General features: G+C 41.3%; 2 protein-coding genes and 5 non-coding genes across 7 annotated transcripts; 1 reads left to right on the top strand and 6 right to left on the bottom strand.

Moving 5' to 3' along the window:
- Positions 1-4,272: 4,272 nt before the first annotated feature.
- snx15 (sorting nexin 15) lies at positions 4,273-11,629 on the bottom strand. Its single transcript, XM_063465285.1, has 7 exons — positions 11,392-11,629; positions 10,655-10,811; positions 8,281-8,396; positions 7,851-8,130; positions 7,594-7,752; positions 6,677-6,874; positions 4,273-4,833 (listed from the first exon to the last, which is right to left on the bottom strand). Exons 1-7 carry the CDS (start codon positions 11,488-11,490, stop codon positions 4,700-4,702), a joined length of 1,143 nt encoding a protein of 380 aa, XP_063321355.1. The 5' UTR covers positions 11,491-11,629; the 3' UTR covers positions 4,273-4,699.
- On the bottom strand, positions 5,354-5,435 carry trnal-aag (transfer RNA leucine (anticodon AAG)). The gene has a single exon. It is a non-coding gene; the product is annotated as a tRNA-Leu (tRNA).
- Positions 5,709-5,790, bottom strand: trnal-aag (transfer RNA leucine (anticodon AAG)). The gene has a single exon. It is a non-coding gene; the product is annotated as a tRNA-Leu (tRNA).
- Positions 8,961-9,042, bottom strand: trnal-aag (transfer RNA leucine (anticodon AAG)). The gene has a single exon. It is a non-coding gene; the product is annotated as a tRNA-Leu (tRNA).
- On the bottom strand, positions 9,459-9,540 carry trnal-aag (transfer RNA leucine (anticodon AAG)). Its single transcript has one exon. It is a non-coding gene; the product is annotated as a tRNA-Leu (tRNA).
- trnal-aag (transfer RNA leucine (anticodon AAG)) lies at positions 10,296-10,377 on the bottom strand. The gene has a single exon. It is a non-coding gene; the product is annotated as a tRNA-Leu (tRNA).
- Positions 11,630-17,648: 6,019 nt separating the features above from the next.
- On the top strand, positions 17,649-22,682 carry slc3a2a (solute carrier family 3 member 2a). Its single transcript, XM_063470145.1, has 10 exons — positions 17,649-17,778; positions 18,836-19,039; positions 19,129-19,313; positions 20,107-20,280; positions 20,444-20,538; positions 20,740-20,876; positions 21,180-21,289; positions 21,425-21,708; positions 21,796-22,015; positions 22,103-22,682. Exons 2-10 carry the CDS (start codon positions 18,843-18,845, stop codon positions 22,240-22,242), a joined length of 1,542 nt encoding a protein of 513 aa, XP_063326215.1. The 5' UTR covers positions 17,649-17,778; positions 18,836-18,842; the 3' UTR covers positions 22,243-22,682.
- The last annotated feature ends 1,046 nt before the right edge of the window (positions 22,683-23,728 follow it).

Raw genomic sequence — 23,728 nt, 5'->3', positions numbered from 1 at the left:
TTGTAGTCCATTACCAATCAAAAGTTTGAACACATCCATTCATCCAAGGGTTTCTATTTACTGTGTTTTTTCTGCTTTTTAGAACAAAATGTCATCAGAACAATGAAACAACACACAGGAAACTATGATGACTCCAAAAAAATGTCTAAAGCAAAGCAACATATGTTTGACATTTTTGATTTTTCAAAAAGTGTTCACCCTTTGCTTTGATATAAACTTTTCAAAGTCTTGGCTTCCTCTAAATCTGCTTCATACGACTATCACTTGGAAGCTTTTTAAAAGAGTCCCCACATATGCTGACCACTAGCTGCCTGCCTGCCTTTAATTCATTCTGTAGTGCTCAGACACACTACGTCAACTTCAGGCTGGACGACTGTGGAGCCCAGGTTGTCTAATGCAGTTCAGTTCTATTTACACTGAATCTATCTATCTATCTATCTATCTATCTATCTTGGCGACAGTAGGGAAGAAAAACTCCCTTTTAACAGGTGGGTGAGCAGATATTGCAGAACTCAATATCGCTCCTTCTTCACCTTTAAAAAGCCTCAAGGTGCAAATTGGATCATTCTCCTGTTAATAACATCAGACAATGTTCCAGCTAACTGGCTGGTAACTCCACTGAATGCATTTTCTACAACAAAGGTAACACTGGGACTTTGTTTCCTGCAGGGCTGTCCTCATGAGAGACGTTTCATTGTAGCGTTTGATGGTTTTTGGTGCTGTGGTGTGTGTGACATGCTTTAAAGTCTGATCTTTTCACTGGGTTGCTTGGTTTTCATAGATTACACCTATTTTTGATAGTTTCTCTAAACCTAAGTAAGCACACATACTAGACTGAATCCTACATTTCCCATAATGCAACTCAATGACATATTTCAATTAAACCCTTCCTGGACGTCCATGCCTTCTTTGCAGTCTGGAGGTCAGGCTTTTGTCTCTACTGATGACCGTGTCAGTGAAAAGTGATCAGGTACGTTCATTTTTAGACATTGTTTTCCTTCTTGCAGAGAAACAGTTATCACCGGGTGTTATGAGATTCATCAGGACGAAGAAAACTGAATTTTCTGTCTAAAATTGGTGGAGTTATGCTCAAATGTTGAAACTCTTTCTGCATGCTTTTGGTGATATGCTTTGTCTGACGTTCAGGGTCTGGGTCAAATTGAAAGAGACACAGAGAGGCTGTTAACATATGTCAAGACAGGCAGAAACAGAAAGAGAGACAGACAGGCTGGAAAGGATCATGAGGGTGAAGCAGACAGACAGAAAGAGAACAAATGTTTGTGCGTGCATGTGTGTGTGTGAGAGAGAGGGAGACAGAGAGAGGAGAGGGAGAACGAGAGGCAGAAGTGTACTCAAATAGCTGAGGGCAAGGTGACAGAGAGAAACGAATGGACAGAGGAATAACAAGCTCACAGAGGGGGGTTAGTGTGTATGTGTGTGTTAGGGAACAAGAGAGAAAAAGGAAGACACAGAGGGTGGAAGGGAAGAGCAATAGAGGAAGTTGAGAGAGCAAAAATAAAAACAGTCAGAGAAAGTGTGTGTGCGTCGTGTGTGTGTGTGTGTGTATAGACACCCGAAGGTGTCACAGTGTGCAGTTTGGCTTGATGATGACCCACTGGGCATGTAGGTCATAACGGTTTGTCTCTCAGAGGCATGACTGTATGCCTGCATGCATCCATTAGAGTGAGCTAGTACGAGAGAGTGTGTGTAAATAGAAACTCGGCAGACACGCACACACATGCAAAGTGGGTCTCTTAGAGTGCGCTTAAGAGTGTGTTTGGTCAGGGGTTGGAGAAGCAGTTTTTCTAGCCGCTAGGACTCAAAAAGATACTTAAACATACACACTCATGTCACCCACACATGCTGCAAATCCAGAATGGGTACACACACACACACGCATAGACACGCAGAGCTGCCCTTTATGTCATACATGCACACGTAATGTACCGTGTATGGCACTAAATTATGCACAAATACACACAGGCACACACCGACACACACATCTCTTTCTTTTGATCTCTCGTGATAACGCACACACACGCACAGGGGGAAGCTATTATGCTCTCAGGCTGGAGTGTTTTGATGGTATAATTGCAGTGACCAGTGAGGAGAAAGAGACGGAGTGAGGGATGGGGATGGAGGGAGAGAGAGAGAGAAAAAAGAGGAGAGTGCTGACACTCTCAGCATGCTAATGTTGTGAGGCTCTACCCCCCCCTCCCCCCCTTGTGATTTCAAACCTCCCACCCTCCCTCCATCTCTTTGTCTCTCCATCTTCCTATCTCACATCCTCTACATTTCACAGGTGGAGCACTAGAACGAGGGGGAGATGGAGAGAAAGGTAGAGAGGTGGAGAGATGAGAGGAAAAGAGGGATGTATAACAGGATGGAGCAATGTTATCTCTTGCTTTCTCTCGCCATCCCTCCATCCACTTCAAGCTCACTACAATGGTCAAAACAAAGCATGCAAAAAAAAAAAGAAAAAGAAAAAAGAGGAGGTATGGTGGAGGGGAGGAAAATAGAGGAAGAGGGAGGGTCCTTTTTTCCCATCCCTTTAACAATGGAGGGATGATCTCTGCTTATCCTCTAATCTCATCCCTTCTTTTTTCCCCTCTCCTCCGTCCTTTCTGATATGTCTCACTCTGCAACCCCTCGATGTAGTGGGAGAAAGGGTAGCCTTTTCCTCTCGTTGGCCTCCCTTTTTTTGTCGCCTCTCCATCTGTTTGTCCTTCCAGCGCTCACTCAATCCCTCTCTCCTCTCCAGAGAAGGGATTCTGGTGCTGGCTGTGATCTTTTTTTCTCTTTTCCATCTTTTTTTTGGCATTTCATCTCTTTTCTCTTAGTCAAAAATCAAAATTATCCCCTAACACAAAAAGGTAGTCGGTGCGTATCGTGGTTTACCTTCATTTACATACTTGGTCACAAAAATGCATGAAAAATTGATTTGACTGATCAAGTATATGCAGATATAGTCACTGTCACTAAACATTATTTTTTGGACCATCTTGCCGTTTTTTTGACATCCAATTCGGCATGCAAAAAAGCAAAACCTGTAGCATCAATTTTTCATTAAGTAGTATAGCTGAAGGCAGAAGAGTTCGGCTACAGGTAGGTTTCAGTTTCCTCCGCAGTTCACTGCTTTGTGCTCAAAATTGTTCATCTGGGGAAAACAAATATGACATTTACCTGATTTTAACATGAACAGAGAGCATGGGTTTCTGCACTACAGCGTTTGTTAGTGGTTATAATCCAATAAGTCAACAGTGCCTCTCAGAGGTAATGCCTTGCTACTGCAGACCTACATGCAACGCGATTGTGAGGGACACTGGGAATAGTCTCATTCCTCCAAATAGAAACAGGATGAAGTGAATGCCCTCATAGTCCAAATGCTCAGTATGACCCACCCCCTATGCAGTGCGACAGATAAAACCTTCAGTATCTATGCCTGCAACAGGGAGAGACCTGTTTTACAGGTATGATCAGTATTTTTTGTCACACTGGTCTTACTCATAGCATGAAATCATTCAAGCTTACTTAGTTTGAATCAGTGTTTTCAAGGTGGCATGGTTAGCATGACTCCTGGTCAGGCTCCTGCTCCAGCTAGCACATGACGTTACACAGCAGTTGTTGGAACAGTTCCTGAGCCAAACGGTGAAATCAAAGCAGACCACGCAAAACTATTATTCAACATTCGTAGTTCAAAATGGGCACACTTTATCTATCTGCTGCTTATATTGAACAGAAAAGACAAATATAAGACCATGAAAGGCCTAAAGACAACATAATCCCCTTAATAATTTATTTGTATGGTCTTATTAGATTAGATAATAAAAGACAGTTGGATCTGTTAAGGGACAAAATGATTATTTGCATCTTTACTGAGGAAAACAGCCATTCTTTAGCGACATTTAATGTACTTTTTATATGTTGCCATCATTTTCAAAATCTGATTTATTCATGTGAATACTGCAATTATGTCACATGTACTCATTTCAAACAGGTAATTAGAAGATAGATCTCAGTTTAATTTATTAAAAAATGAGTGATTTATTCCAAATAGCACAAAGGTGTTGACACTGTTTCCACTTTTACTACTCACCTGTAGTAAAACCACATTTATTTTGAATTGATTGACTGATTGTGGACAGCTGTAGTTACAGACTTGGTAACACTGTTGGCTGAAGCAGTTAAGCCACCCTTTCAAAATGTAGCGAAGAAGAGAAGGAATCTTACTCACTTAAATTAAAATCATATTTATTAACAAAAGATTGTGCAAAAAGGTAAATCACTGATACACTTATACATTATTGTGCTCAAGAAGAGGACAATGTAAAGGAAAGACAAAAAGAAGAAGAGATGCATTAATCCAATAAGTTAACAGCTACGTTCAGTTTCTGTATATGTAGATTTTGTGAGTCACAAGTTTTTCAAAACAAAGGCAACTAAAGATCCAGTTTGTGCTGTAGTGTGTACCTCAGGCGTGTGGGTCTGTATGTTTGTGCATTTCCACCTGGATGTGTTTGTATTTGGGAATGCCACGGTCCAAATGTCCGTATGTGCATGTATCCGTGAAACTGTTTATCTGTACTTTTCGTCAGTATGCCTTTGCATGACATGCCAGTGTATGCCACGACCCTGAGCTCCATTGTGTTCCATCTTTCCTCATATATTGTACATTGTGCGTCAATACACACGTGTGCATCTAGTGGTCCTGTGCATGTGCAGGTGTGTGAGTGTGAGAGGGTGAGGAGTGCCTTTCGACCAACATCTCAGCGTGCTTCAGGTACTGTGCCGTCCTTCGCATCACAGACTCCCTGCGTACTGGATCCGTGTCTCCTGCATGGACACAGTGATAAAAATGATTAGTGTATAATATTGTACATGTGGAGGGTTTATCTGAAAAGTGTAACAGAACAGAGGAGACTGACAAAGACAACAAAAGGGACATATTATGCTCATTCTTAACTAGAATATATAAAAATAATCCTTATTTATTTGTTTGAGACAAGCTATTACAGCTTCCCAACCTCTCCTTTTAATACAGCTTTCTTCTGATTGGCTGCCCCTCGCAAACAAAAGGCAGAACTCTGTGTCTGAGGTGTCCGTAACAGGCACATCCAATCTGATGGACATCATACAGAGCTAAGTGTCGGAAACATAGTGTTTACAGCAGTCTCAAATCTGAGTCCATGAGTCTAAACATGCACTGAGCTCATTATCTGAAAGAGTGTCCACATTTAATATGACCATCTACCATTATATTGCTGTTTATATGAGAGATAGCATGAAAAAGCATAATACAAATCATTATCAGTGCTTTACAATATACAGATGATTAGGAAAAGGAAAACAACCCTGGCAGCAGTGGGATTTGAACCCACGCCCCCAAAGAGACTGGAGCCTTAATCCAGCGCCTTAGACCACTCGGCCATGCTACCTTGCAAAAGAAAAAATGCCAACCCACTGTCAGAAGGTTAATAGGTTAGCAGCGTTTACCCTCCTGACCACTCAACCACACTGCCACAAACCTCCCTTTCAGACATGAAAAAAACATACAGTACAGCATCTTTGCATTTAAAGAGGTAAGAGCCACAACGGGCACAAATCAGTTCTCACACACTAACCAAAGCTTTGCAAAAAAGAGCAACTCTAAACACGGTTCTTCTTATGAAGCTACTGAACTGTATTTTCCACACCTGAAAAGGTTTAAGTGGCAGTGGTGGGATTTGAACCCACGCCTCCGAAGAGACTGGAGCCTTAATCCAGCGCCTTAGACCGCTCGGCCACACTACCTACACATCAGGACATACTTGTGCGTGTCGACATGCTGAAAGTTGATTCTGGTCCTATAGCCATTGGGGAGTGTCCCCCAGGAGGGTCATGGGGCCCCTATTGATCCTCTACCTAATCACACGAGCCAAGGTGTGAAAAACGGTGTAGGTCACAATCAGGCAAGGTTTCAGGTGAACCCACTGTGAAACCTAGCCCCACCCTAGCATGTGATTTCCTGAGGTCAAATGGCCCAGACAGTTGGTGTCCAGACGCTTTTCTTTCCAAGCTCCTTAGACGAAGAGTAGAACTGTTGCAACATTTCCCTTTGGCCATAAAGAATCGCACAATTCACCATAGACAACTGATCTCAGAACTTACTTGTCAGTAACACAACAGCTTATAGCAAAATAACAGATAAAGCAGGAGAGTAAAGTTGTTAACGGCGCATTTATCGGCGTGGTAGCAGCACATCAGACAAAGTGCTTGAATATGGTCGGTGAGGCGTCACAGCTGTATACCTAACCGCACAATTTATTTTTCATTTGGACATGGTGCACCGTCTGGCATTCTGCAGGTTCTGCAGTTGACAAACTGATTTTATGGTCTATCGCCATAGCAACAAAGCTGTTTTAATAATTGATGCAGAAACAGACATGACAGAGAGCATTCGAGTAAAATGCTCCATTTGAAAAAAATAAAAGGTTTTTGTTGAACTCAGAATGTTCACAGCAGATTAGTAATTCTAATTTTCCACCACTGCGACAACCACCTAGTATTTTACCCGTCTCCTCAGCTCCTTCATCAGTATTTTTACCTCTTACAGGAGTATCTCTTCAACTATATTCTTCCCACCTCCCTTTCACTTTCTCCACCCACCCACTGATTCTTTTGTACACCGAGGGCTCACCTTGTACTCCAGTGATCAGAATATCCACTGCCATCCTGTATCCACAAATGGCAGAACTAATTTCTCCCTCCTTCTCCCTCTCCATGGCAGCTGTCAGCTCCTTGGCAGCTTGGTTTAAGTAACCCCCGTCCTCTCCGTCCACACTGTTTGATGGTAGTGAGAGTAACTCTGAGTGGTCGGTGGAAGAATTGGATCTATCTGTAAATCAAAGAAAAAGAGATATTGTAGTAGAGTAATACAAGCATTTTCAGTGGGTTCAGTCTTTAGTAAAATATGTCTTATGTTTTATTTGTTAGGTTTTAAAAAGTCACTATTTAAAATAAATCACTGGATGTGATGTTTTTAATCGGAAACAGCAGTTAAGGTCTGCTGTCTAAAACAAGAATTACCTGATATGTTTTATTTTGGGGGCTGTTAATTAAACAAAACAGCCAATGTGAATGTACTGCCTAGGCCTGTGTTTAAACTGTAATTACACTCTGAACTACTTCCTGACCACTTAGAGACCAAATGTAAATAAACATTTGGAAGTTGCCTCTGGATCCTTCACCTAGAAGTTTAACTCAAGAACTGCAACATTTAATGGTCTTCAAAAAACGCTTTTTTTAAATTGTACTTCTATTCATTTTTATTATTATTATTGTTATTATTATTTATTATAACCGAAAAAGCCAGGAAGGAAGACTTCCTGTTATTATACTGGACATCACTGGCTCACCGAGTCCTAATAGCAGCTCCAACATAAATGTATAAAGACGCTTACACTAGTATATGTTATCAGGAAGCCTCAAAAAACACTGATCACAGACATCTTCTTATCCACTGACAAAGTAAGTAAAAGCGTTAATGGATAAGACACATTCGGGAAGATTAAAATCAGCTTTATATGATTACATTCACATTTATTTTGGCATCACCTTGTTTATAGCAGGGATCAAAAACAGCCAAGTCATTATCAGATAGTGGAGGAGGAACTTCTTCCTTTGGGGATGGGACTCCTTCAGCCACAGAGTCAAACAGTGAGTCGAATTCTTCCTGGGTCTCTTTTGATTCGGGGTCCGTGAATGGAGATGGGACTGGAGGGAAAACATGGATCAAAAAAGTGAGAACAACGGTAAGAATAAAAGAATTAAATAAGGACATAACAGACCATCACACATTGTGAGATTTCTACCTCGGTCATCCAGCTCTGTGTCGCTAAGCTCCTCTTGCTCTTCTTCTGTTGGAGATCCTCCGATCTCACTGTAGGCTTCAGCTGCCACTTCTGGTTCTCCCACTTCTAAGCTCAGGTTATTGCCCAGATCCTGGGGCAAGGTGGGAGCCTCCCTGCCCTCCTCTTCCTCAGCAGGCTCACAGTCTGATGCCCTGCGCTTGGGGAGGGGGATGAGAGGAGGAGGCAGAGGCCCCGCAGAAGAGAGAGGTGTGGCATCCAGAGGCCTTGTTACCTCACCACCCTGTGGCAGCAGTAGAGAAAAGGGGTCTGGTAATATAACGAATGTTAACCTGGCACACGTTTCGTTTTTCTGTTCTGTCTTTTAATGTTTGTTAAAATTTGAGTAATGGTTTATTTTGATTGTAAGAGTGCCTCTCTGAGTGTGTCTTACTCTGAAGAACTCCTTCAGCTGTGGGCTGTTATACAGAGCAGGAATGCTGGTAGTAAACTGAAGCATGGCCTCTGCTGCTTTTCTCCTTTCCTCTATCACAGCCCCATCAAACCTTCCTAAAATTACAAGAGACAAAAGGGAAGTGTTACAATTTCTTTTTCACTTCTGAATCTGCCGTTAGCATTAGTGTTAAGTAATCGCCATTTGTCGAGGTTGAAACTGCTGCCACTGCCAAACAGTCTGACTTCATATTAAGCAGGGCATGAAAAGTTGAATGAACTCATGAATCATGACTGTTTATAGGTATGGCTCAACTGATTTGCTGTGTTTGCAGTTTGATTTTAGTAACCACTGAAAAATGAAGCCACTTCAGCTCTTTGTGTACTATAACTCTGCTCTTCTCCTCAGCTGGCTGACGGACCAACATGAGCACAAGGAACAGCGGCCCACAGACTGAGTTACCTGACACTGTCTCCATCGACAACAAAACTCTCTGCAGGGAGTCGCATCATTCCCGGAATGTGCTCCTCCTGCTGAACCATATTTACACTTGAGTTTTTACACACAATACAATGTTTCGCAAGGAGGCCAACCCTAAACATGATGCTTCTAATGAAGACAAATAGAGGTGTGTCTTAAACTTCCTTTTTTCTTCCCACTGCCAAATGAAAAGATTTCCATGGCAGTGGTGGGATTCGAACCCACGCCTCCGAAGAGACTGGAGCCTTAATCCAGCGCCTTAGACCGCTCGGCCACACTACCTGCTGAAAGGCTATGACTCACTGTCCTAACTCATTTTACCTTTCTCAGAATACATTTGAAGGGAGGACTGTACTCCACAGTTCTGACATGCTATCTGTGAAATTAACTTTGATTGGTCGATGTTGCTGTACACATCATAACAAGGTCCACAGAGATTTCAGGTTTTCATAATTGCTGCACTACCACAAAAGTGCCCACCTCCCATTCAGACTTTTCTCATCAGCATGATCTGATAAAAAATACAGCACAGCTGCTTTTCATTTTCAACACTCATGCAAATAGACTGCAGGAGGAAGGCAAAGCATCTCTAGAGAACACATACACATGCTCCCCTCGAATGCTTTCAGGAAGGGTCGCATTAAAACAAATGGAGCTACCTGCTGTAAATAATGAAATTTTAAAAGAGCACTATATGCTGGCAGTGATGGGATTCGAACCCACGCCCCCGAAGAGACTGGAGCCTTAATCCAGCGCCTTAGACCGCTCGGCCACACTACCTGCTGAAAGGCTAGGACTCACTGTAAAAATGTCAAAGGTAAAGGGTCAGTGAACTTTACCTTTCTCAGAATACATTTGAAGGGAGGACTGTACTCCACAGTTCTGACATGCTATCACACGTCATAACAAGAGATTTCAGGTTTTCATCATCGCCACACTACCACAAAACTGCCCACCTCCCATTCAGACTTTTCTTATCACTAAGTTCATCAGCATGATCTGATAAAAATACAACACAGCTGCTTTTCATTTTCAACACTCATGCAAATAGACTGCAGGAGGAAGGCAGAGGATCTACAGAGAACGCACACACTCCCCTCGAATGCATCTCATTATAACAAATTTAGCACATATAGCACATTTTTGGAAAGGTCTGATCCAATATTTTGAACAGTTCTCAGATAATTAGTTTCATGAGTCACTTCAAGATATTTAAATAGAGACACAAATCCCTCTGGGGTTCTGTCAGGAAGAGTCAGATTAAAACAAATGGCGCTACCTGCTGTACCCACACCCATTTTCACACCTTGGCTCAGGTGATTAGAGAATCATCAGGGGGTCCTTTTGTCCCTCTTTGGGGGGATACTCCCACTGGGTTTAAATCTGGGAATCTCCACCATTTGACCTTAGAACTGAAGAAGCTTCTCGGATGAGAGGTGAAACGTCTTCAAGCAACTTAAAGAAGTCCAGACACTTTTCTTTGCAAGCTCCTTTGACTGCTGTAAATAATGAAATTTTAAAAGAGCACTATATGCTGGCAGTGGTGGGATTTGAACCCACGCCTCCGAAGAGACTGGAGCCTTAATCCAGCGCCTTAGACCGCTCGGCCACACTACCACAAGACACCCCTCAGTTCATCAGCAAAAACATACAACGCAGCTGCTTTTCCTTTACCAAGGAGTAACACCCACAACGGGCAAAACTCACAAACCAAAGCTCTGCAAAAAGACCGACCCTAAACATGTCACTTCTTATAACGACAAGAAAATCTGAGAGGAAATGTCACAAGGATTGTTACGAAATTCGCAAAACAGGAATGAAAGACATTAAGTACAATAATTGCATAAAAGTCTCCGCAGGAATCTAAAGTATAACACAATCTTTACTCATGTACCAAAAAGTTGTGCTCGGGGAAAAGGTGGAAACTCCTCCTCTCTTCTGAACAGGTTCCTGTGCGTGTAGGCCAACTCCCCATGGAGCTTCTTCAGCTCTGAGAACCTCCTCCACAAAACCACCTCCTTCACATCTTCTGGGTGACGCTTGGACACAAACTGCAGATGACAGAATATAAAGTAAAGGTCGCTTAACTGGCTGCATGTTTAACAATGTGACAAAGCAGATTTGCTTTTTGGTAACACTGCAGAGGCCACGATTTAAATTATAAATTTAAGGGAGAGCCATGAGTGCTTGAACAAAGCTTATGAAGACATGATCCTCTTTGACTTTATACGCATGCCTCTGTAGTCATGCGGGTGCTCATGAACTGGATCACAAGTTCTCTCTGTTTCATTGGACTGCTCATTGTGCACCACTGCCTCAAATAAAAGGCCCGTTGTATAGTTATTTGTTTATTTATATGAGCTAGCTGCGGGCGTCTGTCACTCTACTTTGTTAGAAATGAACACTATTTATAATAATACCAAGTCACTTACTTTTAACTGATGTAAAAGACCAAAGAGAACAGCGCTAAGCTAACACCTTTGTGCTAAGCATTTCAAGTTAAAATACGTTTTGTCAAGTAATAAGCAAAACAGCTAACCACGTAGTTATTAAGCATGATTACACCCGACTCTATGATAGGTTTCAATTAATGACGCTGTAGCTAAGGAGAGATAAACAGTGTAAACTCACCCTCGCCGTTACTTTGTATTCGGTGTGGCCCTTCTCGTGTGTGCGTGGGTCGGTAACGGAGAAGAACCGATAATAGTCTTCTTTGAGTTTCCGTGACATATTTGCTCTCGTCAATAAAAGAAGAACGGCGTTGTTGTTTTAGCGGCAAGAAACGCGAACGGTCAAAGGCTCTGTTGTGATTCTTTCGCCCCTCCTCTCCGTGGATGTACTCATTTCCTGGTTGGTGACGTGTACGAATGCGTGATTACGTAGGAGAGACGAGACGTCAAACTATTCAGTTTAATGTTAAAAAAATATTTCCTCCACTCGGTATATGAAAATAAAATTAAACATTAAAAAAATACTTTTTAAAAGTTTCTTTATTTCTTTGTTATGTAAATTAAATCTAAGGAGCTATAATGGATCCAGTCCCAGGGATAACACATACAGACAACCATTCACACTCACATTCACACCTATGGGCAATTTAGAGTTACCAATTAACTTAACCCCACTAACTGGATGTCTTTGGACTGTGGGAGGAAGCCGGAGCACCCAGAGAGACCCCACGCAAACACGGGGGAGAACATGCAAACAAATGCTGTTAAAACTGGAATAGTGAGATGAAATTATATATTAAAACTATATATAGATATATAAATTTATATAGCATAGCAATAATTTTATGAATATATGAAGATAACAGTCAGGACTGGGTCAACTGTATCCATATCCACTGTAACCATAATGTTACTCACTTTACCTTTCTCTGATTTTGATATTGTTGTTGATCAGTCACAGCTGATTAGTCACATTGTCACAAACGGTCATAAAAGTTCCATCTAACTTGTATTAATATTGTATTAACTTGTAACTAACTTGTATTATACTTGTTTTGTAATTATCAGGGAAATACTCCAGGGGGTGCTCTAATGTTTCGTAGTTTTAACACACGCACAGACACTTAATTTAAACATTTTAAATTAAGATAGTCATTTTTATTTTTATGACTTGTTGTGTTTTTCCTCATATAAACCCCAAAAAACTGTGTTTGTGCTGCTAAAAGGAAACAGATTCTCCATCAAAGATGACGCTAAAAGAAAAAAAGGCACATAAAAGTGTTGTACATACCCTTTTTGAGACAATAGAACAAAGTGAAAAACAACAGACGTTACTGAGGAAGCTCCAGCTGTGCATATTGTCTAACATCCCCTACCACTGTATTCCCAAGCTTTTATCTGTTTCCCATAGGATATTAATGTAATGATCAGAAGCATGTTCAGTTGATATATCTGATTCACCTATTTACAGCAACACAAAGGCTTTGAAATTGTCAAAATATCCTGAAGATCCTTATATTCAATGGTCCAAAGCCCTCCTCTCAAAGCTTTGAACAAGATTCTGAGTTTAGGCTGAAGCTCAAAGGTCAGTTGTCATCTTTATTGGTTCTGCTTGTCTCTCTGGCAAATTACCAGCTAAACTATAAGAAAAATGTTTAGCATACCAAAATGACGTAAATATTTAATTGGAAGTTACTTGCCAGCCTCGTTTGGAATTACCAATGACAGACTAAGAAAGTCAGCTCAGCAAACAGGCTGTAGTCATGCTGCAGTGTCATATTCAGATCCATATAGGTTACCTGTATATGCAGATAGTCTATTCTCTGTTTGGGTGGAACGAGTAAAAATAGCAGAGGATGGTTTCGATCCATCGACCTCTGGGTTATGGGCCCAGCACGCTTCCGCTGCGCCACTCTGCTCACACAGGCAAAGATGTCGCAAAGCTCTTCACATGGCTCAGCTGTTTTGCATGCTTATCACAGAAAGGGGGCCTTCTTACATAATTTGCAACCACTGTTTCCTACTGACAGGAGGAGGTGGGTAGTTATATAGAGAGGGGCTCAACAGAGGGGAGAGGGTTTAGAGAACCGGGCAGAAAAATGCTGTAATGGTAGAGAAGGTGATGGGAATACAGAGGAGAGAGGAAAAGTCAAACTAAAACAGGAATTCTTTTAAATATGTCAAGTATATTTTTCAAAGAGCTTAAAAGCAGAAGTCGTGTGTACGTACAGTATTGTGTGCTCTGTGATTTCTGCAGTGTGTCCCGCATCTGTGTGAGGTGTATTATTGTAGATCGTTTATATATATATATTTTTCTTCTTAATGGTGTATTTATAAGGAGAAGGGACTAATTAGATCCATTCATGCAAAATTAAAGAGAGGGAGGCTTTCCAAACCGAACAGGCTCCTCTTTGTCTGTGAGAGGAAACTAGGTCATTCGTTCTCATTGACAGAGGAAGAAGCAGGAGGCGCTGCTTTATGGGCAGAAAAACAATCAGAAGAAGAGAGAGCGTACAAGCAGAAAAGTTACGAAATGTACAGTCGGCAAGGCACGGCACACGTGTGGGATCAGATATCCCCGCTGAGGGACAATATATTAGTTACATAACTGAGAGCGCTAACGTTAAACAATATGGCTCAAAGTCCACGTGCGTACAGTGTGATTAATTGCATGTTTCGCTCTGTAGGTAATTCTCTTTATCAGCAGTGCAGCACAGTCATTGGTGGATTCTTCCTTTCCCCTCTGTCCAGGACACTAAATGTAGCCGCGCATGTTCTGTTGGCTGTAGATGCAAAAGACAAACATGCTCATGTTTGTTGAAGAGGTGAACAAATCAATCTGTGAATACACCTTTGCACTTTTTAGATGCGATTAAAGCAGCATTTCCCCGAACTTCATTCGTTCGGTGTGAACTCTGAATGCGAGAGCTCATTGCAGGGAACTTGAAACAATGAGATGAAAGCGTAAGCTCTCGGTCAGACTGGTCTGAACTGGTCTGAACTGCTGATTATTTTCCTTTTTTCTCTCCTCCCAAGCACATGCTGTCTTACAAAACAAACTCTCTCACAGGGATCAGACGATTCTTGGTGTAGCCATATGTGTGCGTGTGTGTGCATGAATGACTGCATTCAGTGAGATGATCACTCCAGCCCTGACCGACTGACACTAATCTAAACTTTAAAAATCTAAGCAAAAAGTTTTCACACAGTACTTCTAATCAGCTCCTAATTTGCCCTACTTTGATCTTGTTACACAATCAGTTACTATGGTAATGTGAACTGTGACCTTGAACCACAGGTGGAGCGTAATGCACAGTAATCCCTGCGTGTTCTTCCCCCCTCCACTGAAAAAACAGAAAAACAAACAAACTATGCAGCAACTTTGGCCCTCTTTCCTCTCTGTTATTATGCTGTGGGGGTCTGTGTGCTGGCTTATAGACTCCAGCAGAATGTCCCCTCCTCCTCTGCCAAAGGCATAAACAAAGAAGACAAGTCTAGGAGTGAATTAGTCCATCCGTGTCCTCTGTGAACTTGTTGTGTTGTGATGATGGCTTATATTCTTTCGTTCTTTTTTATTGCCAAGTTGAGATTGATTTGGTTTTCCGAGGATTCAGATGCTGCTTAAGTTTTGACCAATTTATCCTGTAAACTCTGTTTAAGGAGAACTGAAAACCTCACAGGGCTGAGACAACATGTGTGAAAAGGACACTAACGGTCTCTCCGTCGCTCTAGGCTTTGCTTCCATTAATACCCCGAGCTGTGCTCGGCTCCAAATTTTTGTTCCAATATATTCCTCACCCTCAGCTCAAAAACATGTTTACACATCCCTGCCCTCTCTCTGCCTGTCTGCTCTTTCCCCTCATTTCTAGTTCTCCTCCCTCCTCCAGTCTCCTGTTTCCTGATCTACTCACTCCTCCTCCCAGTTTTCCCCACATGTTCTGCTGTTTTTACAGAAAAACAGAGCATATTCCGCAACTTTTCCTTGTATCCTCAATACTTCCCAGCTGGAAAGCACAGTGTGTCCACATCAGCCAATGCTCAGCAGCTCTGTTACAACCTGACTCTGCTACTTACGCACACATGATCAACAGGCTGAGATAAAAACAGAAACAGATGGCGTGTGTTTGACTTTGATGAAATAGGAGAAGTGAGCATGAGTGCGTGTCTTTGGAGAGGCTATAATGTTATTGTCGTCATGTAGATATGCAGTTGCCAAACACTGGTTATAAAGTTAGATTTGATTCTTGGGCATATTTAAATAGTCAGCAGAAGACATTTAGAAAGGTTTTAAAATTAGTGACATCAGGTAGCAAGAGCCTGGCACAATGACTAAGCTGAATAACAGCAGAGTATAAATAGATTTAATGTCACACATCCTAAATTAGACACCCCTCCCTACTACCTAAGATTTGACTGAGACATATCCACATGGAGAAGAACATGTACCAGTGGTGAAGTCTGAAAATGAAATAAACAGGCACCACACTGTTTCTGGAAGACAGAAAAATAGTCCCTGAAGACAAATATGGCATATAAGAAGATCATGGCATAATCTATAACACAAAAATCTTCTGTGGGACTTTTGTATATCTTTCTTTATGTTTTCACTCATATTAAATCAGTTTTTTAATGCTGATCATAAAGGCTTTCCGCTTGCCAACAGATAGCCACCACTCTAGTTTATCTTTTGCCTGACTGTATATATTCCAAAGTGGCCTCTTGAACAGGACACAGAGTTCACTGAACTCAAATGATCTCCACAGTCACCAGATCTAAATCCAACAGAGCTCCTTTTGGATGTGGTGGAAAGAGAAACGTATCATGCACGTGCAGCTGACAAATCTGCAGCAACTGAGTGATGCTATCATGTCAATATGGAGCAAAATCTCTGAGGAAAGTTTCTAGTGCCTTGCTGAATCTATATTGCAAAGAATTAATGCAGCTCTGAACCCAAAAGGGGGTCCCAACCCAAAACTAGCCAGGTGCACATAAATACTTCCTAGTAAGGGTTGCAGTACTGTCACAGGACTCTGAAAGCCCGAGCTGTTGGAGTTAGTGGACTATACTGGACGTATCACTACAAAATAAACTAATTAAGTTGTCAGATAAAAAAAAGCTTGAAATTAAGTGCCGTAACATGTCACATCTGTGAAGGCAACAAGCACAGAACAAGCATACACATGCAGGGGTTCAGTTACAGCAGAGCGGTGGCACGTGTTTCTGCAGTTACCTGTCACTGCAGAAAGTTGTTTACTTGCCCCTGCTTAGCAGAGACAGAAAGAAACAGCACCAGGGTCGTGTAAAGGGCAAAAACACTGTGCAGACATGGAGGAGTAGAGAGCAACAAACAGCCTGAGAAGACACAGATAACACATCTATACCACAGCCAGCCAGCAAGGTTCTTTGTTATGGTTGCACTGTAAGAGCAGAGGGACAATTGCAAAGTGTAAAATCAAAGTTTGCACCATTGCACTACATGAAACACACACGAGTATGATTCATTTATGCAAACATTTACGGCAACTATAAATCCAAGCATTCTGCCTTCATTCTGTCTAACTTGTATGTCATAATAAATCACATCAGTGTACAGCAAACTGGACAATTAGGGTGAAAAACATGCCCCCACACACATACTTATTTAATGTGCGCTCTTCCTAGAAGTCTACTGTTACTTCTAGGAAGTAAATTCTGTAGCTTTGTTTGCAACTTCTCTTACTGTAACTCGATGAAGGTCAACAACAGCTGGAGAAAGATTTAGAGCTCAATCTGGACAGGAGGATGTTGTTTTTTAGATTGGCTGCGCCCAAATATTGTCTCCAAAAGAGATATACATTGTTAGACCTGGCATGAAATAATGAAATAATCTGTCATCGGCATGAGTGTGATTTTCAAACAGGGTCCAACAACATATTTTATACCTTTACAAGGAAAAGATGCTCAGTTTTAATCTGTTGATCAGCTCCCAGGAGAAGCATTGCAAGTACAATTCAACTCAAATGGGATTTTGCAGATTTTGTTGTTTCGGTACTGTAGAGTCAACGTGATCACAGGAGACTAAGTGGTCAGTTGTTTACGCTTAAACACTGCAAACAAGGTCTATATGGTAAAAAAAAAACCCCAAGAAGGCGACCGAAAGGTCCTCAGGCGTGAAATTAGATCAGTGAAACACAGAGTGGCAATCTCCACTGATCAGAAGAAGACAGCTGGATAATCACATTACCAATCATCTCGCCTGTGAAGCAAAGTGGATTATCTTTAGTTTGCATAATAACTGACAAGTGAACATTAAGAAGGAACAGAACAAAGTCTTCTTTGTTTGGAGCATGGAGTTCAGTTTGTTTATTAGTTTGTTTCTTAGGATTTTTCTTGGAAGAAAGAGAGACAGCAAGCGAAGGAGGAGGAGGGAGAGAGAGAGAGAGAGAGGGATTACCGGCTCCCCCAGTAGGCGGAGAAACCGGGCGGGTACAAATACGCGCTCTGATCCTCTTTACGCGCTTAGTAGAGAACAAGGGATAACCGGCTGTGAACTAAAAGCCAAATCGGGACTATACATTGTATTTTACAGGTAATTTTGATTTACTTCATCAACTTTTCTGCCACTCTGTAACTTCGGACCTGCCGTGTTATCGCCGGGAGTAGTCTTCAGCTCACAGCCGGATAAACTGCCTCGTGTACGAGCACATGACTTTAGGGATGGGTTTGATTTCATCATCTTAAAGGAAGATGGAATTATACGATATCACACAGTTTTTGGAGTTGTTAATGGTACCGGATCGATTTTAACTTGTGTTCGGTGAAAGTTTCACAGACATTTACGGTGTACTTGTTTGAAAAGGTTTTATTTAATGACTGTTGAAGCGAACTGGAACAAACCGGTCAACTACTAAACTTCCGGTTTACACCCCTTTAATCTTAAAGACGTGTGTGTATTATATTAGACTGTCAGAGAGCTACTCGGTTTTTTTTGTTGTTGTTGTTTTTCCTAACAAATGTTCACTGTCGTTTACTCGTGACATTTGTTTAAATCGTTTTCTTAATAAGTCTATGCTTGGTATTGTTATGCTCTTATTTTGAAGGGTAGCTGCAGTATTTCCGTAACTCGAGGCTAAAGTAAGAAGTAGTAATTGTTTCGTCAGACACCAGTGGAACATATGTGGAACATATGAGCATCTCAAGAATGGGTTTTCCGTTTATTTGAATGTATTTTTTTTTACAGCTGATATTTTTGTTGCTAGCATTTTGAGTGGGTTCTGAAGTGTGACTGACATGAACTAGTTTTTTTTTTTTAATGAGCGTTTTGTAAGGAAAAACAAACAAAAGCTTGTGTCTAATTAAGTAGGGAACAGCACCGCCACTCCTGTTTAATTCCTACATAAATCCTAGGTTACCTTAGTGAATCTAGTCGTTGCCTGTATGTCCTGTGTAGGGGGGATGTGTTACATAATGGTAGACAAAAGGCGAGGGGATGAGACTTGGCCGGTACTGCCTAAATTTTTTTTTTTTTAAACCCTCTACTCCTTTTGGTGGTCTTGTTTTTATTTAGCTCTTGGGTGTTAGCCAATGAGAGTGCTTTTGCAGATAAAGTTATTAATTCATAATTTTCCTTTGTGCTCCACCTCCAGTTAAACCATGAATAAAGACACAGAGATCGACATGAAAGAAGTGGAGCTCAACGAGCTCGACCCAGAGAAGCAGCCCATGACGGGGGACGGTCAGGCTCCAGGCGGGGAGAAAAACGGCAGCGTCAAGTTGAAAGTTCCCGATGATGAGGTTACCTTCACCGGGCTGTCCAAAGAGGAGCTGATGAAGGTTGCTGGCACTCCAGGGTAAGAGCTGCAGCTAGGAGCGGTCTTCCTCTGTGGGCGTTAAAATCAGTGGACATTTTTACATTATTATTTTTGTTTTTCTTCCACAGATGGGTGAGGACCCGCTGGGTTCTTCTTGTCCTCTTTTGGTTGGGCTGGATTGGCATGCTTGCTGGAGCCATTGTAATCATAGTCCAGGCTCCTCGCTGCAAGTCTATCCCTGAGATGAACTGGTGGAATGAAGGGCCTTTCTACCAGATCACTGACCTTGAAGCGTTCTCTGAAGGATTGAAAGGTAGACTATTTGTGGAGAGCTTATGAAGTTGATCAAGTGGTTTTATTCTTGCATGTTTCAAAATTTTATTTTATTTTATTTTTTTATTGCGCTGCCATGTTTATTCCCAAGATAGGAGTTGGAGCTTGCACTTAAAGTGCCCCAGTCTCAAGTTGGGTAACGTGCTCTGACTTGCATGGATAAAGTCTTGTGACAGTCTCTTGGCTTTCATTAGTTCTCTGTGGCCTGTGTCAGCTGTCTAGATATCAAATTGCTGACTAGGCTGCCAAAGTGTGACTAAAGGTCTTAAGACCATTTTAAAAAAAATGAAGACGTCATCTGTTTCGTATCTCTATTCAGATATGGCCAAGTTGAGCAACTCTGGAATATATCAAGATGTTGTGATCTGTACATATCAAAAAAATGTTTACTACAGGCTTTTTAAAGACGGGAAGGAAGAACAGTGCTTACTACTGTTCATAAAGTGAACTGGTGGGGAGCACTTGGTTTTAACAGGCTTTGGGTGGAATTCCAAAAACTCCACGTGACTCAGTTTTGTTCTCTTTATCAAAGCCACCCTTGTGCTCAGGCTTCACATGGCCAGCAGAGGAAGAGGCTGGGATCATTCACATAGTCTTGCGAGCACTGCAGTGCTATAGTCTGAACTATCAACATGAGTCTAAAGCTGTCTGTCCTTTGTCCCTAAACTGCTCACACCCTGCTGCTTCTCACACCCTCGTTTTTCTACCTTATGTGAAATTTACACTGACCCACCATTTCATTTACTACCTTTTTATTTCTTTTTTTCTTTCAGGTGTTGAAGAAAAGTTGGATGACATTAATCAGCTAAAGGTGAAAAGCCTGGTTATCGGACCTCTTCATACTGTCCAGGCCAACCAGACGACTGGTCTGAACCTTCAAGAAATTAGTGCTGGGCTTGGAAAAGCTGAAGATCTCGATAGCTTGTTGAAAGCGGCCCACAAAAAAGGTACATAATTTTCTGATTTCAGATCAGTTACTTGCTAAATCGCTCACACTAAAAGAGTAACTGGTGCTCTGTTCTTTCATTAAGAGTGGTTTCTACTTATTGCTGGATTCTGTACTCTTGAGGGCCAGATGTGAGCAAACATTTGCCTTGCTGTTTCTTTCAGGTATTTCTGTGGTGCTTGACCTGACCCCAAACTACAAAGGAAATCCTGTATGGTTTGATGAAAAAGACCGTGAAGAAATAATGGGACAAGTCAAGGTAAGCACACAGATTTTAATATTTAATTATTTGGAGTAAGAAGGCATATTAAGCAACATCACTGTCTTTACATGTGATAAACAAATGGCACATTTTTGACTTTTGGCCCCATGGACAGATGATTAAATGGGACATTATATATTGTGGTGTAGATTCAGGTCTTGCTGCCACTGTAGTTAACTTGAATCTGTTCTCTTTCAGACTGCAGCCGAGTACTGGCTGGATAAGGGTGTTGATGGCATCAAGATATCTGACCTTGGCATTCCCTCCACCAGTCCTGAATGGGCCAAACTGCGGATGGCGGTCCAGGGAAATGGCACTGATGACACCAAGAAGAGGTTTGTGTGGCTGCTATGTTCTGACCTGTGATTCAGCACAAGTAGACGATGTTGGCCACTAAACGGGGTATTTTATTTTAAATTCTTAACTTTAGCTATTATCCGGACACATAACAAAGTTGTAGGGCTTATCTGTCCTGGAAAAGTGATTTTTAAAAGCATCAGTAAAATATCAGGTACAGGATACTGTGTTCTGAGAGAACATGGACATGAAATATAGTCCCATCAACATTCAAGGAAGTGTTTCAAGATGTATAAGAAGTGCAAGTTCTAGACTGACCTGATCCTATTCTCTTTCTTTAGGGCTCTAATGGGTGTGGTCAACGGTATTTCAGCTAATGAGGTGTCTCAGCTAGTCAATGTCTCTGGTGTCGATCTAATCTTGTCTGACCTGCTCAGTAGAAACATGGAAGGTAGGCTGCTACTGTTTGCATAGTAGTAGTTATTATTATTATTATTATTATTATTATTATTATTGTTAGTGACAATAATCCTAAGTAAATGTAAAAGGTGCATCGTAGATGATTATGGTACCTGAATATCCACAGGTAAAGAGCGCATTAGTGTCCTGGATGCCCTCCACTCTGAGCAGAGAAAAATAGGCTGGGGTCTCGGTGCTGCTCAAAAGGACCATCTGTCTAAACGGGCAACGACTTGGGGCCTGATTCGTCTCTACCAGCTTCTGCTCTTCACCTTGCCTGGAACCCCTGTGTTTACCTACGGAGATGAAATTGGCCTTCAGGCAAATCAGATGAGCGACAAAACAAACCAGACCAGAGAAGCTCCGAAGATGGTTTGGAATGTAGAGAAGGAAGAAACTGACGGTGCTAAGGTAAGTGTGGGTGTGTTCAGTCTGTCACTGATCAAGCGTTCATTTGCTTTAAGTGCAGTAAAACATTTTCTTGAATTTCATTTGCAGTCTAACCATACTGAATACGCTGAAATAAGGAAGTGGTTCAGATCCCTCAGTGACCTGCGAGGCAAAGAGCGCTCCCTCCTGCACGGCGACTACTATAGACTCTACAGCTCTGCCAAGTCTCTCTCTTTCCTTCGTGTGTGGGATCAGAGCGAGAGATACATAACAGCTGTAAACTGGGGAGATGGTCCCGAGGAGCTGAAATTAAATCTGGCACCTACAGGCAAGTTACAGTTCAACGGAAATGTCTACTGACAATATCTATTAACTCTGCTGTTTATTTTAAACTTGATGACCTTTGTTTGTGCAGAGGGGGTAGAGCTACCAGAAACGGCCAAGGTGAAGCTGTCAACTGACCAAGAATTTGAAGTGGACTCTACTGTAAACCTGAAAGACCTCACGCTCAAAGCCGGACAAGCACTGCTTCTGCAGTTCCCCTACACGGGCTAAAGATGGCGCCAAAGGATAGGAAAGCTGCATACTGATTAGTGTTGCGCTTATTAAAATCTACCAAATGCAGTTTCTGAATACATTCTTAAGGATTAAAACTGCATTAAGTAGATGCATTTCAGTCTGACAGAACATAAATTTAGTGGGTTAAATGAAACATGCAGTTTTAAAGTGTTTAAAACATTAGCTAGTGCAATAACACTACATTGTTCAAATGTGTGAAAGACATTCCATTCCTGGTTCTTTGGGCATTTTTCTTATTAAAAGTTGTGCTGTTTATGGTTTTTAGAAATCTTAAATTTTCCTTTTTATTGACTTTCTTTATGAATTTTTGGGGGAGAGTTTTCGTAACTCGCACAGGAAAAAGAAGTAAAGTTTGGATGCATGATGTTCGAGTCTGTCAAGTGAAAAGAATAAACGGCGTTCTGTACTCAACCGCATATTCGTGTTTTTGTGTTTGTGTGCAAGACGCCTTTAAGAGTTGTGTTTACGCTGATAATATCACATAAGATGTTGACGGTCTTTATGCAGGAGATAATATCAAATGAGACGTTCATTGTTTTCACTGCATTACAGGTGTGTATGTGTGAAAGTGTGTCACAGATGTGAACGGAGGAAGTGTTTATTTTATCACCACCTTGAGATGGGTTTTTATAGATGCAGCAGGCGTGAATCTGAGACGCACCTATGAGTCTCACTAAAGGGGTCACACACCTGTCCGTGGCTCTCTTAAAGTAACTCGATGGACGAAATCCTCTACATTACAGTACACACAGCTTCAAATGTGGCACGGACGTTATGAGTTGTGATTCTAGGCAGATGAAATAACTTTGGCAGAAATGCAGCAACAAAGAGTTCCTAGTACAGCATGTTTCACAATGGCCTTTGAAATTAATCTTCTAAATAAAGTGGCTTTATGAGCCATTATCTTCCTGATAAATGAATCAGCGATGATAAAATCAGCTAGACAAATGAGTAGTTGGTTACAAATGTCTATTGTCTGTACGTGCCCCACAGTTATAAACTTATGAAGTCTCATGTAAGTTTAGAGGGGAAAAAAAGTTATAACTGACTTTTTTAAAGGAACATTTAAGTTATTTCTCTAGAGACTGCAATTCCAAATTCACAAGGCTCATGTTTAAACAGCTATAATGGGATGAACTTCTTTTTTTTTGCCCGCCCAAATATCAAGTTTAAGCATTGAGCTGTCTGATTAGGAAGAATATTTGATATTTATATATTTGTTACCCATTTCAGTTATTGATCTTCAACAACAGTCTGTGGTTTCACCATTTACACTGACAGTCATCGTTTGCCCTTTTTTAAACATGTTTTCTTGTTACTTGTATATAAAAATATATAACAGCTATAATTAATCCCTTAACTCTGCAGTGTATGATCTGATGTCAGTCCTGAAACCTCCCAAATAGAAAATGTAGGTTTTTTAAAAATTGAAATACAAGAACTATTTATAAAGATGATTTCA

The sequence above is a fragment of the Pelmatolapia mariae genome, linkage group LG3_W, assembly GCF_036321145.2.
Source record: "Pelmatolapia mariae isolate MD_Pm_ZW linkage group LG3_W, Pm_UMD_F_2, whole genome shotgun sequence".
NCBI lineage: Eukaryota > Metazoa > Chordata > Actinopteri > Cichliformes > Cichlidae > Pelmatolapia > Pelmatolapia mariae.
Note: the sequence above shows the minus strand (reverse complement) of the source record. Positions and strands in the feature narration are given on the sequence as shown.

Coding starts and splice junctions, on each gene's coding strand:
- snx15 (XM_063465285.1), bottom strand. CDS start 11,490: ATGTCACGGAAACTCAAAGAAGACTATTATCGGTTCTTCTCCGTTACC. Junction 8,131..8,280: donor AGCTGAAGGAGTTCTTCAGA/GTAAGACACACT, acceptor CTGCTGCCACAG/GGTGGTGAGGTAACAAGGCC. Junction 6,875..7,593: donor TGATCCCTGCTATAAACAAG/GTGATGCCAAAA, acceptor TTTGATTTACAG/ATAGATCCAATTCTTCCACC.
- slc3a2a (XM_063470145.1), top strand. CDS start 18,843: ATGAATAAAGACACAGAGATCGACATGAAAGAAGTGGAGCTCAACGAG. Junction 20,281..20,443: donor GAAAGCGGCCCACAAAAAAG/GTACATAATTTT, acceptor TGTTTCTTTCAG/GTATTTCTGTGGTGCTTGAC. Junction 21,709..21,795: donor AAGAAACTGACGGTGCTAAG/GTAAGTGTGGGT, acceptor TTTCATTTGCAG/TCTAACCATACTGAATACGC.